Source organism: Mirounga angustirostris, unplaced genomic scaffold, assembly GCF_029215605.1.
Source record: "Mirounga angustirostris isolate CCGP_5_RB_7025 unplaced genomic scaffold, mMirAng1.0.hap1 SCAF_7, whole genome shotgun sequence".
Taxonomy (NCBI): Eukaryota; Metazoa; Chordata; class Mammalia; order Carnivora; family Phocidae; genus Mirounga; species Mirounga angustirostris.
The window spans coordinates 15,432,929-15,451,511 of record NW_026991715.1 but is presented as its reverse complement, the minus strand read 5'-3'; the positions used below and the strand labels follow the sequence as shown (position 1 = coordinate 15,451,511).

The following is an 18,583-nucleotide window of genomic DNA, read 5'->3' as shown; positions in this document are numbered from 1 at the left end:
GTGAGTGCTGTGAAGTGTGCAAGACTGTTGAATCATAGATCTGTACCTCTGAAGCAAATAATACATTTTATGTTAAAAAAAAAAAAAGAAGAAGAAGAAGAAGATAGCAGGAGGGCAAGAATGAAGGGGGGGAAATCAGAGGGGGAGACGAACCGTGAGAGGCTGTGGACTCTGAAAGGCAAACTGGGGGTTCTGGAGGGGAGGGGAGTGAGAGGATGGGTTGGCCTGGTGATGGGTATTGAAGAGGGCACGTTCTGCATGGAACACTAGGTGTTGTATGCAAACAATGAATCATGGAACACTACATCAAAAACTAATGATGTAATGTATGGTGATTAACATAACATAATAAAAATAAACTAAAAAAAAAATACCCCAACTCCTGCTAACTTCACCAATTAAAAAAGATTAAGTACCTGATAACATGGCACTGAAAAGTATTCAAAGTCATCAGTCCAAAAAAATGACAGAGAAGTAGAAAAAAACAAAAATGCACACTCTGACTACAAAAACCAAAGAAATGGGTGATAAAAAGATGGATTTTGTGTTGGTTTTCTTGATACCCTAGAATTGTGGTTCGTGATCTGTTGTGTTCAATCCCAAACGTGGGACCCTTGTTAAAACAGCCTGGTAGGTGCACCCCAGGGTTTGTCATTCAGTAAATCCTGGGGGTAGCCCAAGAATTTTTATTTCTAACAATAGGTGCCAGATAATGTTGATGCTGCCAGTCTGGGGATCACATTTTGAGAACCACTGCCCTAGGATAAAGATGATAAATATATACCAGGACCCACACTCTCAGAATCCTTCAGAGCACACAGCTCCAGGCAGTCACTACCAGTATTATCAAAGTTGGTAAATAAGGCACAACCTCGTTACTATCTCTGCCCAGGAAACTCTGGGTTTTACTGCATAAACACATCATGAAAATTTGTTTCGGAAATCAATATTTAAGACTACAACTGGCTGACAAATGTCAGAATAATCTGAAAACATAATGAGAATTTATTTAAATTTTCAATATAGGATACTTAAAATAGTGTTTCCATTTCTGCTTCCATGTGGATTTACAAACAGAAGTTGTGCCTCTTCTTAAATACCTTACTAAATATTCATGGATTATCAAGTTTGATTAGTCTCTTTTCACAAACTTTACAAACCTGCTGATGGCTTAACACTTATTATTTCAACTCCTTCTGGCAAATTCAACTCTTGGCTATAAACCATTTCTGAAGTCAGAGTCAACTTGCTGGTACTCTGGAGATTTGCTCTGCAAGCCTGATACTTCTGTGAAAAAGGAGATACGATCTTCTCTGGAGAAGAAGAATAATGTTCTTCCGGCTGCCAAACTGCTTCAGATATTTTTGTATCTACTTTTTCATCTATAAAACATAAGAACCAAAAACCAGGGGGGGAGCCCTGTAAGTATTAAAACTGCTATATTTTATAATCCCAAAGCCTTATGAAGGATGAGAAAACGTATTAATAGGATTCTTTATGGAAAGAAAATCAGAGAATCTGTTTGCTTTTTTAATTAACTGAATAAAACTACAATTATTTTCAGTCAATAAGAACAGGTTTAAAAAATATGTACTGAACTATCTAACCATATATAATTTGTTCATTTAAGCCTACTTAAAGTTCAAAAGATTAAAAAAAAAAAAAGAAGACTCACCCAATGAGACAGGAATGGACTTCAAATGTAAATTCCACATGTGTAACAATGAACGGTTGTCTTGGGTACACTCTATTACAATTAGGTAGAATTTCTCAGAAAATCCATTAGGTGCGCTGCCTGTTGGTATTAATATTTTTCACTATTAACACGGATAAATGAGACAACTTATTAAATATGCCAAGTTAAAAATGAATGAATTTTTAAAAAATTAAAAACTCTTACCTAAAATTCTATATACAAAGTAGCATTAAGGAATGCAATCAACTTTCTGATCACATGAATTTGTATTAAATTAAAATTTTAACAATTAAACATATGCTATGCTTTTCATCCCTGAATCGACAGGCTTAAAAAAAGTCACATATCACAGTAATCACTGTCATGTTGTTCACACAGGTTAGACCATAAAAAAATTTCTGAACAGGTGGGAACTATGTGACAGATACTTTATTTTTTATTTTATTTTATTTTTTATAAAGATTTTATTTATTTGACAGAGCCACAGCGAGAGAGGGAACACAAGCAGAGGGAGCGGGAGAGGAAGAAGCAGGCTTCCCGCGGAGTGGGGAGCCCGATGTAGGGCTCAATCCCAGGACCCTGAGATCATGACCTGAGCCGAAGTCAGACGCTTAACGACTGAGCCACCCAGGCGCCCCATATGTGACAGATACTTTAAATCAACGTATCATGATTAAAACTGTATTGCCAAATATATTTCAAAGTAAATAACTTCCATAATGGAATGACCTATTAATGAAGTTTATCTAAGAATCAAAATAAAAGCTGTCATCATTCACCACATTAAGAAAACTTTTCTTAGTCAAAACTGCATCATTTAAGCAGCACACAAGCTGCTCAAAATAAAAACACTGCATCTAAAATATAAAATCAGTGACTCATTATTGCCTGAAAAAAAATTAACTTGGTTTAATGATGTTTTCTTAATTATAAACTAGTTATATATATTAGTTATAAACTAATTATAAACAAGTTTTCTTAATTATAAACTAGTCTTCACTATGTACGAAATTATGTAAAGAAAAATTTTAAAAACTATAATCACAGAATATATAAAAATCAGAAAAATAACCATAAACATCTTAAGTTGTACTGTGTTAAGAAACTAAATGAAAAGGTAACCTTGGTAATATGTTCTGGGTGAGTTAGGCACTTAAATTACAAGAATTAAGAGGAAGGAGAGGATAAGGGATTATGACTAAAGATAAAAGATCAGAGATCGATCTATTTCTGATAATTTTACTAACAAGAAAGAATGTCCTAATAATGAGAGTATTTGTGAAACGTTTCTTTGGTTCTTGATAATTAGAAATGAACACATTATACTTTCTGGAAAACTCAAGAGTTTTCTGGAAAACTTTGATAATGAAGATAACAGTTTTTGAGTAAAAGTCAGTAAGAATTCCCGAGATATTTTAAGAAAAACTAGGAAAAATATTGTTTTAAAGAGAAAAAAATAAATTAAAAATTGAAGAATACTAGAAAAGAAAATGCTAGAATAGATTTAAGATCACAACAAAACTCCACCTAAAGTATAAGAGAGTAATCTCTTTAAAAAAACCTTAAAGAGACTTAAAAAAAAAAACACCTTAAAAATATTAATGTTAATATTTCAATATAAAAAAGGAAAAATAAAGAACACTTTATTGATATAAATAGCCCTTTATCCTGTACCTGACATTTTTATTTTCCACTTTCAGTATCTTTCCATCATTATATTCAGAGCTTACCAAAACACTGTGTTTTGCACAGTTCACAAATTCTCAGGGAAAATGACTAAGTGAAAACAGTGGTAAGAAAAGACATTCAACATAACAGTGCAAACCTCAAAGGAAAAGAAAACCAGAAACACATGGAATTAAGAGTACAAGAGAAGTAAGAAAAATAATCTGGAACAAATACAGAGTGAAAATAGTATTCGTAATGGACTTTTAAAAGCACCAGGCACAAACTGTATGGTTCATTTTTAAGGAAAGACATTTCTCAGTTTGGTTTGGCTCTGTAATTAAAACTGATGACCAAGAGATTTGAGCTTCATTTTGCTCTGTTTTCCTCTATATAAAATAACAGTTAATTTTTAGTGGAGGAGTTTAATTTTTTTTAAATGTTTAACTATAAAAGTATTAATTAAAACACTTTTGTCTTTAAATTATAACTGGAAGTTTTAAGCTACTGCTTTAAATTGTAGATTTCTAAAAGGTCAGGCATCTGTATTATCCAAACCTAACGTTAGTGCAGGACTATATCCATGCAAAGAGTACTCACATACTACTAATAAAAAACATCTCTATTATGCTTTTTAAAAAATATAATTGACAAACCCCTTTAATTTTTTCATGTTTATTTCCTGGTTTAAGAATAAAAAACTACCGGGCACCTGGGTGGCTCAGTCAGTTGAGCGTCTGCCTTTGGCTCAGGTCATGATCCCGGGGTCCTGGTATCGAGCCCCGCATTGGGTTCCGTGTTTAGTGGGGAGCCTGCTTCTCCCTCTGCCTCCGCCTGCCGCTCCCCCTGCTCGTGCTCTCTCTTTCCTGCTCTCCCTCTCTCTCAAATAAATAAATAAACAAAAATCTTAAAAAAGAAAAATCAAAGAATAAAAAACTACTGGTATGTATATGGTAAATAACATCACAAACCTACACAGGAAAATTTTAAGTTCACATAGATGATATGAAACATTATATCAACTTATCTTTATTTACTGTTTAATGTACTCTACGTAATATTTCTCATTACATAAAAAAAACTATTCTTTACCTGCATCAGGTAATATTCTGTCTTTTCCCAGACTTTTCTTCTCAAGGTTATTCAAAATGAAATCTTCTTGAAAAACATGAAGCAGCTGGGTTTTTCTGCCTTGCTGAATGTAAATAAACACCAACATAAGTTGACATATATGTTATTCACTTAATGCTGAGTGGCCAGAAAAATGATACTTACAAGTTTGGTAATGGGATCTAATGCGATAATGCATCCTGGCCTGGCTGTTGACTGCTGACTTACGATGTTAAACACTTCACCAACATATTTCTGTTTTTAAAAAAAGTGGATATCTCCTTTATTAAACAATTAAATTAAAAAATAATTAATAAACAATATAAAATTTCATAGTAGATAAATAATAAATAAGTTCAAGTAGGGCTAAATAAATTCACAAGTTGCTTTCATTATAAACATTCGAGGACTTTACCTTACTATTCATTACAGAGGAATGAGTAAGAGTCATGGGTCAGTTGATGCAGAGAGGAACAAAAGCAAGGCATGGTAATTGTTAGGGGGAAGAATATTTTACATCCATAAATGTGGAAGACTGACTTCAATGTCACAGAAATGTTCTAAGAATCAATGCTTTTTAGGCATTAATTTTGAGGTGAGAAAGATGGAACTTAAGAAACATGTTGCTACACTATTTATGTATGCTGATTTCTCAAGCTACCTATGTCCTGACTGCTCTTAGTCAAGGTCACATTGTTAAATTCGGTCTTCATCACACTTTGTCTATGGGCAGCAGCCTTTGATTCTAGTGATCACTCCCTTCTTGAAATAACTGTCCTCACTGCCTTCCACTATGTACCACATTCACCCCACTTTTAACAGTGGGATGCCCCAGGGTTCAATCCTATCACTTCTACTTTCCTTCCGTGGTCTCATCTAGCCCCACACCTTTAAATTCATACTCTGACAGCTACTTATCTCATGCCTTCAGATCAGACCCCCTCTAAACTACAGACGAGCGTACTACGTCTGTTGGGTGTCGAACAGTCATCTCGAAATTAACATGTTCAACACCAGGCTCTCAAATCCACCTGCTCTTCAAAATCAGCCTCTTAGACATTCTTCCCAGCTTCACTCAGTCGTTCTATTCTTCCTTGTGCTCACACACAAACATGATGGAGCATCCTCTTCTTCTCATACAAGCCCCACATCCAGTCCAATCCTGCCTATTCAATGTTCAAAGCACATCCAGATGTGACCAATTTTATCATCTTTACCACTACCACTTGCTACCACTCTATGGCCCCTTGATTCTCTCCCGGACTACTGTGAAGCCACTTCTCGTCCCATGTCTGATTTATTCAGCAGCCAGAGATCCTTTCAAAACCTAAGTGAGAGCATATCAATTTGGCATTGTCTTCAATGGTTTCTATGTTATTCACGGTAAAAGCCAAAGTTACCACAATGGCCCAGAAGGGCTTGTAAGATTTGGCTAGGCTAATTTTCTACCTTTATCCCTGACTACTCTTCACCTCACTTACTCTGCCCCGGCCACAATGTCCTCCTTGCTGCTCCTTTATATACCAAACATGCCCGGCTGTTTCTCTTCCTAAAATACTCTAAATATCCACATCCATATCCTTCATTTCCTGCAGGTCCTTACTCAAATGGTACCCTTCCTGTGAGGCTTTTTCTGATCAGCACCTTACTTGGCATTCCCTTGTACAACATGGTTTCTCTCTATACTATTTATTAATATATTTTTACCTTTTTTTCTATACCCCCTTCACTAGAATGTAATCTCAGATTTGTGTGTTCTCTTCACATCTCAATTCCCAGCACTTAAATACTACCTGAAAAATAGAAGGCCCTCAATAAATATATGTTTCTACTATAACACTATTATATGTGTTTTTGAAAAACCTTGCATTCTGAAAAAAAACACAAATTAAAAATAATTCAGGGAAAGATAGGATTGGGGCAGACCACTGACACTTGTGCAGCTGTAAAACCAGAACATTAACAAAAACATTAACTGGTAGCTAAGGAGATGGCTTGAATCCCCTGAACAAGAAGCTCAGCATGGCTGAAGGTAAGGGATATTTAAAAACACCAAGACGAAGAGTGGAGATAGTAGCTTGCTGGAGGTGCTAAGACAATGCAGACGGTGGGTTGCTATTAGCTGTGCACAGGAAGAAGTGCCGCCCGTCACAAGACAAAGGCTTTGCGATGGTGTTGCAAGGACTCCTGACTGTACTGCAACCAAGCTGAGAGCTTTTTTCTTCCTTGATTCTCAAGATAAAAATTCTACTGCTGTTACTCCAGCTCCCATTGCCTTGAAAAAAACTGCAGATGAACCAACGTAACTTCCACATTTATACTGCCAGTAGTCCTCATTTATCCTTGAGCAAAGAAGCATTAGAGAAACATATATTGTATGACACTAGACTCTGTTTTTGGAATGAATGAAAGAAATGGTTTCTTTTTAAAGAAGCTAAAAATCGCTGTAATGGTACATTGCAAATGTGAAAAAAATAAAGTAACTAGAAAATATACATCTTTTTATTACAAATTATAGGTCACAATTCTAGAACATGCCCAAAAAGTATAAATTAAGTATCTAAAAACCTCATACTATACACTTAATTTTAAAAGCTATTTACTTACAGAAATTTCAGGATTGGAAAGCTCATACAGAAGTTTCTTGGCATCAATAACAGCTTCATATAATCTCAGATATTGCCCATCACTTGCTACAAAGCATGCACTAGGAGAGTTGCAGTATGCACCTAGAAAGTATTCACAAACATTTAAAATTTAACCCTGAAATGATGATACCGGAAAATCTCAATTTCTTAAATAAAAATCAGAAAGCTTACCTAGACAATAACTGGGTATAAGAGTGGGCAGCCATGCCACATTGGAAAATGCAGAAACATGTAGAGAATTAATCCGGGCAAGCTCAGAAACACCTCCAGAAAAAGACAATGGCCCAACTGGATCAACCCTCCAAAGAATAAGCTCACTATAAACTGCATTGGGATCCTGATACGTCACATCAACGCTGCTTTTATTCTGTTGTGCCAAGGAACATTCTTCAGTATTTACAGGATCACAAGGTTGCTTCTGGTTATCAACATCTGGTGTCCTTAGTGCATTATGGTGTGACGTTGTCAGCAATAATGGTAACACGGAGTGGCAAGCTAAATCATTAAGATGAAAGCGATGACCACAGTATCTAGATTTGTGGGAAATACTGAGAACTGTAGAAAAAGCAGATTCTTCAGCAAAACTGACCAGCCACTGATTCAGAGAGCCATCAGCGTGCTTTGAAATCATCATAACATTAGGGGTAAAAATACTCAATTTTAAACTGTTAGTTGATTTACTGTGGCCGGAAGAGATAAGCATTGATGTAGACCGTGTGAGGCTAGAAGGTTTCTGTTTCCCTTGCTGAATAGCCAAGTCAACATTCTTGGTACAGGCATACATCACTATGCTTTTACAGAGAGAGTTCGCATCACCCGTGGGAAAAGCTACAGGAATTCTGGAAACAAAGGACACCTAGAATTAAGAAAGTAAGCATTAGAACATATGAAATAATACAAAGAAGTATTACAAAACTGTACCCACATTCAATAAGAAGCAGCTCTCCCGAGATCATAATAATAGTACCTGGACTTGACGAAACATACCAGGCTGGTATTCGTCCAGCCAATCCACATGCCAAACTAGCAAAGAGCCATCCATGGGATGAATACTGAAGAGCATGTCTGCATTTTTACTCCATTCAGACAGAAGTACTTCAATCTGATGATCAATGGCAGCTGATGGTAACGGTACAAAACTTGAATTTGGTACTATTTTATCACTGCCCAATTCCTTCTTTTCATGATTTATTTTCAGATCATCCACACCATCATCCATTTCTATAAGCAAAAGAATTCATGAACCAAGTAAATACAATCAAGCTATTAAGAAAGATCTTTGTAAATGCATTCAAGATGAAAAACGTAATAGCTTTCAAATAAACAAGAAATTGGCTCCCCTTTAAAAATAACTTCGCTCCAGGGATATAAGGCCATTAGAGTTAACTCAGCAGTCAGACGGCCTATAGGACTGAGTCAGTGGATTAACGATAGAGGACAATTACTGGACTGGAGAATAGGTACACTGGTTGTACCACAATTTACTCAGAAGTAAAACATACTACTTCCCTGGACCTTAGTTTTTCTCAATGAAGAAGGCAGAATTGGGTCTATAATTCTGGGGTGAATTATTCAAATATATTATTGGAGTGTAATTTGTACTTTCTTCACATTATTGGATTTTTTAAAACCTGAGTCAGCTACACTAGAGATGCTCTAGGTACTTGCACTTATAACTGATATGACACCTTAAAGAAACTATTTTAAAGGAATACATTTACAGTGTCCAATTTCCAGATTTCCTTCAATACATAGGTAATTTCTAACAAGCTCCCAGGTAATAATGCTACTAGGCCACAGATAGTCCTTCAAGTAGCAAGGCCTTAGGGGCTGACGGAAGCATAGGCATGGAGAATCCTGAGCCTGCATCAACCAGTAAAAGCAAGCCACCGGGAACAGGAACACCAACCCTGGATTATTAACTGAGCTAGTCCAAAGTTGTATTAAGCCACTGCAATTTTGAGTTTCCGAAGCTAGTAGCTAGTCTTACGCCAATATAAAAATCTTAGCTATTGTCAATAAAACTTAACATATTTTTATCCTTCTTAAAGCCTTACCTTCATCAGATTTTACATCTGCCTGATTAGAGTCTTCTACACTGGCCTCAGAAGATGGTTGTTCAAAACTTTTTCTGAGTTGCTGTAAAAAGACTTCCATGGACAAAGTAAAATGCAACTCTTTATTGTTCAGCCAGTGTACCACAAAAGGCCCGCTCTTCTCATTATTTTCACTTAGACTTAGAGATGTGATAGAAGGGAGAAGTGGAATGTCTGTTAAGAACAACAACAAAACACATAACACACAATTAATATTTCGATCATTCCAGCAATCAGAACGTACACGTCTCCTATTTTTACCACTGTCACATTTATTTTTAAACCTCTAAACGAGATTTTAAGTAAGATTCCCAATACAATGTTTGCCACGGTTATTATTAATGATAACAGCTTTTAAAATGGTAAATTTAACATAACTATTATAAAGGAAAACAATTCTATATTCTAGGTCACAGACTGTAATTTATCTATATATACATATACAGAGATTTTCTTTAGTTCAAAAAATATTCTCATAAAGAAATAAATCTGTAATTTGTAGACATGTTAAGAGGAAAGTCTCCTTAAAAATTTCTCCAAGAAAAATGCCATCAATATGTAAAGGAATGTGACTTATTTACCTCTATTTTAACGACTTTTTAACTTAAATTTTTAAATGACCTACCTAACTCTAAGCTAGATAATGCCAATTTATTAGCATCAAGATTCAAGTTGGAAAGTAGAAACTGAGATCCCCATCTTACACTCAAGAAAGGCATTCAAGACAAAACCAGGTAAAAAAAAAAATTCTTCCTTGGTATTATTTTTCATCTAATTGCTAAATTAAGTATACTAAAGTATAAATTCAGAGTAAATTGTGACAAATGATAATCCCTAACTAATAGAGAGGTGAAAAAAAGTTTGTCTATCATATTAAATCAAATATAAACTAGATCATGCTGGTATCTGCTGAACAGTAAAGGCTAAAATGGATTCAGGGAAGGTAAACTATTTTCCACAAACAAATTTATTGATTTTTGTTTTTAAAGGAGAAGAGAAATAATTTGACTTAATTACCTGTCCGAACAAGGTATCAATTGTTAGACACCAATGAAAAACAGTATTATAGGAGATGGATGATAAAGGAAAGCATAAAAGAACCTTTCCCCTATCCCTTCTGTTGGAGGCAAGTTCTAAGAGTTGATAGATATATCCAATCCAATCCGAGCTCTGTTTATAAATGCACATTCATTACTGTAATTATTTGATTAGTATTTATCTATCCCCTTCCTAACAATAGGCTTCAGGAGAGCAAGGATCACACCAGTTTCCAACACCACTATGCCTTCAGTTCCTACCACTATCTCTAGTTGCTATTTGGTTGGCACAGACCAAACACTCAGTAAAAGTCCTGAGGGACCGTACTGCCAATCCTATTATCCCTAGGTGGATATACATTAGTGCCAGGGAACCAAAGAGTGCCCTCAAGAATCCTATTCAGTATGATGTTCTGATTTTCAAGTTACATTCAACACAAAAAAGATCAACGATGCCTCTAAGAGACCACAGGCCTACGTGTTCAATAAGCAAGAAGGAGAGGCGAGGTTAATGCAGGTTTTTAGCAGCAGCATTCTCTGTAAAAGGAACCTTAAATTTCTTCTATCTTCTGACCTCAAGGAATTTTATTAAAGCCATTTTTTATGAGAGATCTTCAGGGGAAAGGGTATAAGAACTAGAATTAAAAGAACATGCTCTTAGGAGCTCCTCTCCTCTATTTCTATTGATGGGCAAATAAGTGAAGCTCTATCTGAAAGCTTGGCCTTGAACAAGAAACACAGCATCCAGAAAGGTCATTCCTAAAGGTCTAACTTAGGGAAAGGAGAGCTCCACAGTGTCTAATCTAGCTGCTACTGATATTATTCTGCTTTGATTTGTTCTACGTATATGGATTTTCCTTAAGGTCCTATTAGCTAAAGAAAGATTTTAGAATTTTCCTTATTGGAAGGTCGTCAGGGAGATGCTACACTGGAACTCAGGGTTTATTTTTCTGTAACCCCTCAGCCTTTTCCATTAAAGGTAAGAAACCAAGCTTTCTTTATTCTCAAAATGTTGTCCTTTATTCAGAAGAGACTTTCACAACAACACCAGTAGTCTCAGAGCTGCCTCTGGGTATTACAAGCACTTGCCAGTGTATGTTTTTTGATAAAGGTAAGGGTATTTCCCAAGCTTATATAAGGTTTTCCTAAAAACAGTTCAATATCATCCCCTTTCATTTTCTTGGCTCATGGATTCTTTTAGAGCTGGGACTGTTGTTAACCAAATAAAAGCCAAGAAAATTAGCAAGCACTTTTTATTCCTAGTGGAAGTATCTCTACCCTTAACTTACCAAAACATTTCTCTCTTTGATTCAGGTAACTAATGAACCATATTTATTGCTGTTTCCTTGAAGAATGTAATAGTACTGCAAATCCAGGGAGAAAAACCGTAAGATACTCTTAACAATAGGAAACAAACTGAGGGTTGCTACAGGGGAGAGGGATGGGGGGATGGGATAACTGGGTGATGAATATTAAGGAGGGCACGTGATGCAATGAGTACTGGGTATTATATAAGACTGATGAATCACTGAACTCTACCTCTGAAACTAATAATACACTGTATGTTAATTGAATTTAAATAAAAAATAAATTTAAAAAAAATAAAGAAATGGAGTAAAAAAAATAGGTTATGCTTACTTCATGCGTAAGAGTATCTCCAAATATACAAAAACTCAATAGTGGTTATCTCAGGGGAGAACAACTAGGGTCGGGCAGAGGTGAAAAGAGGCTTTCACTTTCCACTTTCTGTACAGATGGTTATTTATCATGTGCAAATACTGTTTTTAATCTTTTTCCCAGTAATACTCTAAGGTTCCTCTTTAAATACCCCAAATCTGACCACCTGTTTTTTTAAACTCACAGAAAACATTTACTGAAAGATGAGCACTTTAAATCTTCAAATTCATAGATAGATCCAGATATTCTAGATTTTTTAAATCTAATAGTACATATTTGACTACTGAGGTAAGTTTCTTAATTCTTCCAGTTATAACTGCTACATATTTCTGCCTTATTTCTGGAAGGCCACCTAAGATCAAGCATTAGACACAATGGTTTTATTTATTTTTTAAAGATTTTATTTATTTATTTGCCAGAGAAAGAGAGAGCACAAGCAGGGGGAGTGGCAGAGGGAGAAGCAGGCTCCCCGCTGAGCAAGGAGCCTGATGCGAGGCTCGATCCCAGGACCTCGGGATCATGACCTGAGCTGAAGGCAGCCGCTTAACTGACTGAGCCACCCAGGCGTCCCTACACAACGGTTTTATTTTAAGAACTATACAATAGTTAACAAAATACTATTCTATGGTGCTAACCTGTGAAGTATTAGCTCAAATCTCAACTTTTGAATAAACTAAGAATCTCAAATGACTTATTAAGATCTTAATCAGAAACCAAATCATAGCTTTAAAAAGCAAACAAGTAAACAAAAACCTATGTTTAAGTAATCAGTGAGCTGGCTGGCTATAATGAAAAGTTAGATAAGTAAGTTACCTTCAATTTTTTACTTATTCAAAACTAGAAGTAAAATGTCTCTGTTATAAAATTAATTTACTCAAGTCCAAGAACAGTTGTTGAACAGTGTTCTATTACCCGTGGCTGGGTTGATGCTGGCGGCAATATGAAAGTGGCAAAGTGCGTTGGCATGCAGCGGAGCATTTCTGTGGACATGATGAGGGTCCTGCTGGTGTGGCAGGTATCCGGTATGCGCTACAACAGCAAGTGATCTCCTCCGACCTCTGCGAAAATGTCTCAGATTTACCTGTACCAATAAACACAAAGTAACACCAGTGGCTATAATGTCATAAGCATATATATATAAACATATATATATGGGCTACAAAATGATTTTCAGACATTATTCTCTATTTCATTTTTCCATTTTAATTAGCTCATTTTTAATTCTAGTATAATTAACAGCATCACATTAGTTTGAGGCATACAATATAGTGATTCCACAATTCTACACATTATTCAGTGCTCATCATGGTTCAGTGTGCTCTTAATCCCCATCACCTATTTCACCCATCCCCCCACCCTCTGGTAACCATCTCTTCAGTTTTTTTGTCTCTTTTTTTCTTTGTTCATTTCTTTTGTTTCTTAAATTCCACATATGAGTGAAAGCATATGGTATCTGCCTTACTCTGACTTATTTCATATATACTCTATTTCAGATGAGTTTATATATACAAACATCTTTCAGTACTTTTGTGCAGGAAATCTGAAATCTGAAGAATAAGCTTAGACCTAAACTGCCTAACTTCTTTCAACCATCACACAATACTTCGCAATTTTTATTTGGTTTATTTTTCTGATAATTTCATAAAACAAAAGTTCACAACAATGTGTCTGTGGATAATGATGTCTCTATGCATACTGTCTCCTTTGTGTCCAGTTTACTCCTTATGATGATAAAGCACTGAACAATACTGACATCATACATTAAGATGATATTTCAAGTATCATGGCTGATTCGTGAAGCTTTTTCAGAGATCACTTCATTTGACCCATAAGGCAGAGTGCTGATATTTGTTTATTCTCATCTTTCATATGATAAAATAGTTTCTACAGAACACAAGGTCACCTAAACACAGAATGAGAGTCTTCATTCCTAGTCAAGAACCTCTTTCAGGTATTATTACACATAACCATTCTATCAGTTGTGAGTCTCCAGGCAATATATATTTAATTATATTCTGAGCCCTGAGAATACTCTCCAAATTTGACAAATAGTTTTTCCATAATCATACAAAGCATTCAAAGACAAATCACTTTTAGATCACTTTCTGTTTTCCATATCAAGAAAATAAGAATCTGTATTATTGGTGTATGTTCAATTAATCTAAACATCAAAAATTTACTTTTACTTTCTACACTAATCAGTAAAATAAATACTTCAAGGGGCACCTGCATGGCTCAGTCAGTTGAGTGTCAGACTCTTGATTTCAGCTCAGGTCATTATCTCAGGGTCATGAGATTGAGCCCCTGGTCGGGCTCCATGCTGGGCATGGAGCCTGCTGAGGATTCTCTCTCTCCCTCTCCCTCTGCACCCTGCCCCACCATACTCTCTCACTCTCTCAAAAACAAAACAAAAACAAAAATAAAAAACCCACAAAAAACAAACAAAACAAAAAACTTCAAGTTCCAGAAGGTTCTAAAGATAACAAATCTAGAACAGAATCTGATAAAACTATTCAAATCACTCCTGTAATTATGACAGGACAAAACACCCCAACCTCTAAACAAAGTAAAAATATAAATTATTTTTACAGTCAAATCTTTGCATTTTCAGATTTTCATTTGTTATTTTAGCTAAGTGTAATCTTCCTTTTGTTACCATCAGTTAACCTAAGATTAACTTCATAATTATAAGTAGTTTTATGCTCTGAAATACTTCAGCATATTTTTCGAACCAAATAAAATAGAAAGTTTTCTGAGAATTGTTTTTCTAATATATATTTTTTCATAACTAACCATATAATTTTGAATATTAATTAGGATGAATGTTACAAAATAGGCAATGTACAAAACGTTTTAAAACTTGTAGGAAATAACATCTAACAAAAACACTTACATCTAAAGCATTTTGAACTCGTTCTTTACTGGAAGCATTTCTTCTGAAGTTATTTGTTAAATTAATTGGTTCCGCCCAATGGTTGCAGTCACCTCCATATAGCAAACAATCATTTGGTAAAAATGTCTCTACCCAAAGACGACATACATTATCTTTGCAGCAAGTCAACAATACATTACATACAGAAGCCCTGAGGAATAAAAAGATTTTAGAGGCAAAAATATAAATCTCACACAATATAACATTCTATAGTGCTTCTGTAATTAATTAAATGCCCACAACAAAGGTACCGATGATGAAAATGTCCATATACATTTATGCAATGTATTTAGTCAAAACCATTAAAATTGAGTGGGTATTTGATTTCATCACAGCAAATACCTGCTAACCCATTTCTTTTCTGCCTAGAATTTGGTAGTTCTTATTTTAAGAATCTAAGATTCTTCTTACAGCCAAAGAACAAAGACCGAAACAATGCCATAATCCTTCAGTTAATAAGCAAGGAAAAAACCTACATCTTCTTTTAAAATATTCTGATTTACTCAGTGGATGGTTACCATTCGGATTTCTTCATAATGCTTCGTTTTTACTTTCTGTAAAGCTACACGCACACTAGTCAGTAACAAGTTACACTATTTAGTACATTTATTCTCTCCTTGCTTAACATTTGCAAAAAGCAGTGATTACATGAATAGAAAAATCATGATAAAATAATTATTAGCCACCTCCTTCCTTATTCTTGACTTCTAGTGAATTCAGTCTTTCCAGTCACAAAATAAAAGCAAGATCAATTACCTACATATTAATAAGCATCAGGAGCTCAAAGGTTGAATCCCCATCAACAAAGACTACCTTTTATTGGGTAACTCATCAAAAAAAAAAAAAAAAAGGAAAGAAAGAAAAAGAAGTCACAATATCCCATAGTAGACACATATTCAAACATATCAGATTTAAAAAGAACAATCAGTACAAGGCTTCTATCAAATAACTCAGTAAGTTAAAGAAAAATAAAAAGGAAATAAAAATATTCTGTAGTAGTCACTTTGTTAAACATATCTGCTTGATTAAAAAAAGATCTCTAACAAAGGGGAAGAAAAAGGAAACCAGCATGTTTTGTGTGGGGTGCTCTCCCCTTCAGCTTCCCTCCTCTGCTCTCACCTCTCCCTTCCTCACCCCTTCCTCTGCCTACTCTCCTGACTTTCTTCCCTTCCCATTCACTCTCTGAGCCTCCTTCCCTCTGTGCTCTCCCCCCAAGTGCTGTTTCTCAGCCTCTCCAGGCCACTCTCCCTTTCCACCTCTCCCCACGTGCTAGGGCCCCTTCTCCTCTTTTCCTTTCTCAATCCTGTTTCTCCCTCCTTTCCCTACCCTCATGTCTTTCCCTCTTTCACTTTTTCTCTGTCCCCTTCTGACTTCCTACCTCCTGCCTTCTCTCCGCATCTCTCTAGCACATTCACATACACAGAGGAGGTGACAGGAGATTAAAAGTAGGCAATCAGAAAAAGAAGAAAATACATCAAAAGGCAATATGGAAAGCTGAAGGTTCACGGTGCCCATCTGTAACTGGCAGAAAGGACAGGCTTATGAAGGAAGGGCAGAAGGTAGTAGACTGAAAGAATGAATAGACAGCAATCAGAAGAGGCAAAAGCAACAAAACAAGCAAGAAAGCAGCACAACGTGGAAGCCTGGAGAGGGCTCTGACCTGGGAGTGAGGGCAGCCCCAGGTGACTCCCCTCAGGATACTTACAATCAATACAAGCAGCTCCCAGGTAATTTAAGGAGAGCAGGGAAGAAATACCCTGCTCTGTCTGAGGCATTTCTCTGGCAATACCTCCCTTCCTTCCTTCCTTATCAGGGTACCTGATTTTGTCTTCAATGGCATATCATATTTAGGTATAACTGTTCCCTCCCTCAAAAGAAAGCTATAACCCTATGAAAGACAACCAGGTGATGGTAAGTGTGCAACACCTGTCCTATCTTGATGTAACAGGCTAAGATGGTTTTGAAACTAGCCGTCTAGAACTAACTTTTCGGATGTTTTGGGGAGGGAATAACAAACCTCCCAATTTATCCTACATTCATCAGTGTTTAGTGAAGAAGTATATGCTCATTACAAACACTTCCCCATTCTTCTCTCTAGAGCAGTGGTACCTTGCACCAAGTATTACCATTTGGCTAAGTATCTTAATTTCACGTGAAAAACAAAGCACCTGTAAGCCCAGTGAGAACGCCGTATCAGAAAGAGCAATGGTTTTTGATTTTGACAGGATCTCTGTCATTCTCATGAGAAAGGGTCAGCCTTCCCACCATATACCTGCAGGCAGCTGGTAAAGCAAAAATGAAACCTAGAAGAGCTCGGGGAGATTAGCTGGTTCTTCTTCTTTTTTTTTTTTTTAAAGATTTTATTTATTTATTTGACAGAGACACAGCGAGAGAGGGAACACAAGCAGGGGGAGTGGGAGAGGGAGAAGCAGGCTTCCCGCAGAGCGGGGAGCCCGATGTGGGACTCGATCCCAGGACCCTGGGATCATGACCTGAGCCGAAGGCAGACGCTTAACACGCTTAACGACTGAGCCACCCAGGCGCCCTGAGATCAGCTGGTTCTTAAAGGACATGGACCAAAAGTAAAATTCTTGAGACCTCTACAAGATACTCTATCAAACAGAAAATTCTAGTTCTATACCACAGTTCCTTATGCTGCAGAACTTAGTTGGCAGAGATAAAATGAACACAGCCAGGAACAGAACTGGTACGTCTCACTGGTGTTATCAGGCATTTGTAACTGCCCAGTGTAAGGCATCTACTTCTGCCTCCACTGTGATCACCTGTACCAATCCTGCGTGAACTAGGTCAGTAACAGATGTGACTGTCCTCTCTTAAAAGATACAATACTTCATAAATCTCTTTTTTAGTACTTTTGTGGTCTAACCATGTGCAATGAAAACACTTGCCTGTATCAGAAGAAATCAGCCTCTGAAATAATGTAATCTTCATGGTTTGCGATGACAGTTACTTTTATTGGGGCCATTTACAACTTTTAAAAGGAGAATTAACATATGCCACAGCTCATTATATTCTAAACAGATTTTTATATATGTGGGCAATGATCTCAGGGGTACTGGAGCAATCGTTCTCAAAGTGAAGCAGGCTTTTGCTAACAATAGATTATCCACACCACTCTCCCTTAGCCCAAAGATTCAGGCACATCCTCCTAACAATAGAACCATTACTGTTCCTACAGTGTCCTACTCCTATGCTTTATTGGACTGGTAGGCTGGGGTAGGAAGAATAGTACCTATGGAACTAGAAAAAGCTCAAAAAAAATCAGGTAACAAGGATGGAAACATGTCATTCTACATCTGTCTAAGCCCATACAGTGTACAACACCAAGAACAAACCATAATCTAAACTATGGACTTTTAGGTGCTAATGTGTTGATGCAGGTTCGTCATATATACCACTCTGGGGGAGGCTACCTATGCATGTGTTAGTGCAAGGGATATACGGGAAATCTCTACCTTGCCCTCAATTTTGCTGTGAACCTTAAACTATTCTTTAAAAATCAGTCTTAATACACATTTTGTAAAAAAATTAGGATATACTCTGCTGGCTCAAAAGAGCAAAACTAAAGTCAACAAATGACCCAGCTGTCCTACTAAATATCAGTGACAAAAGGTTAAGGGAAAAACCGTACTGTTCCATGGTGTGGCCAAATTGAAAGTGGCCATGAAACAAAAAGCAATTTCTACCTACACTTAAGAAAC

The 18,583-nt window shown here is 36.3% G+C and overlaps 1 protein-coding gene across 7 annotated transcripts in view; it reads right to left on the bottom strand.

Annotated features, from left to right (window-relative positions):
• The window catches only part of DMXL1 (Dmx like 1), a 135,680-nt gene that overhangs the window by 83,153 nt on the left and 33,944 nt on the right, over positions 1-18,583 (bottom strand). For all 7 annotated transcript variants that reach the window (XM_064595807.1, XM_045891422.3, XM_045891433.3 and 4 more), the window contains exons 8-17: positions 14,823-15,012; positions 12,842-13,010; positions 9,177-9,389; positions 8,087-8,340; positions 7,291-7,975; positions 7,079-7,200; positions 4,637-4,726; positions 4,454-4,556; positions 1,676-1,795; positions 1,161-1,382 (exon numbers count right to left, since the gene is read on the bottom strand). In XM_064595807.1, coding sequence (XP_064451877.1) covers positions 1,161-1,382; positions 1,676-1,795; positions 4,454-4,556; positions 4,637-4,726; positions 7,079-7,200; positions 7,291-7,975; positions 8,087-8,340; positions 9,177-9,389; positions 12,842-13,010; positions 14,823-15,012 — 2,168 coding nt within the window. The remainder of the gene's footprint in view (positions 1-1,160; positions 1,383-1,675; positions 1,796-4,453; positions 4,557-4,636; positions 4,727-7,078; positions 7,201-7,290; positions 7,976-8,086; positions 8,341-9,176; positions 9,390-12,841; positions 13,011-14,822; positions 15,013-18,583) is intronic.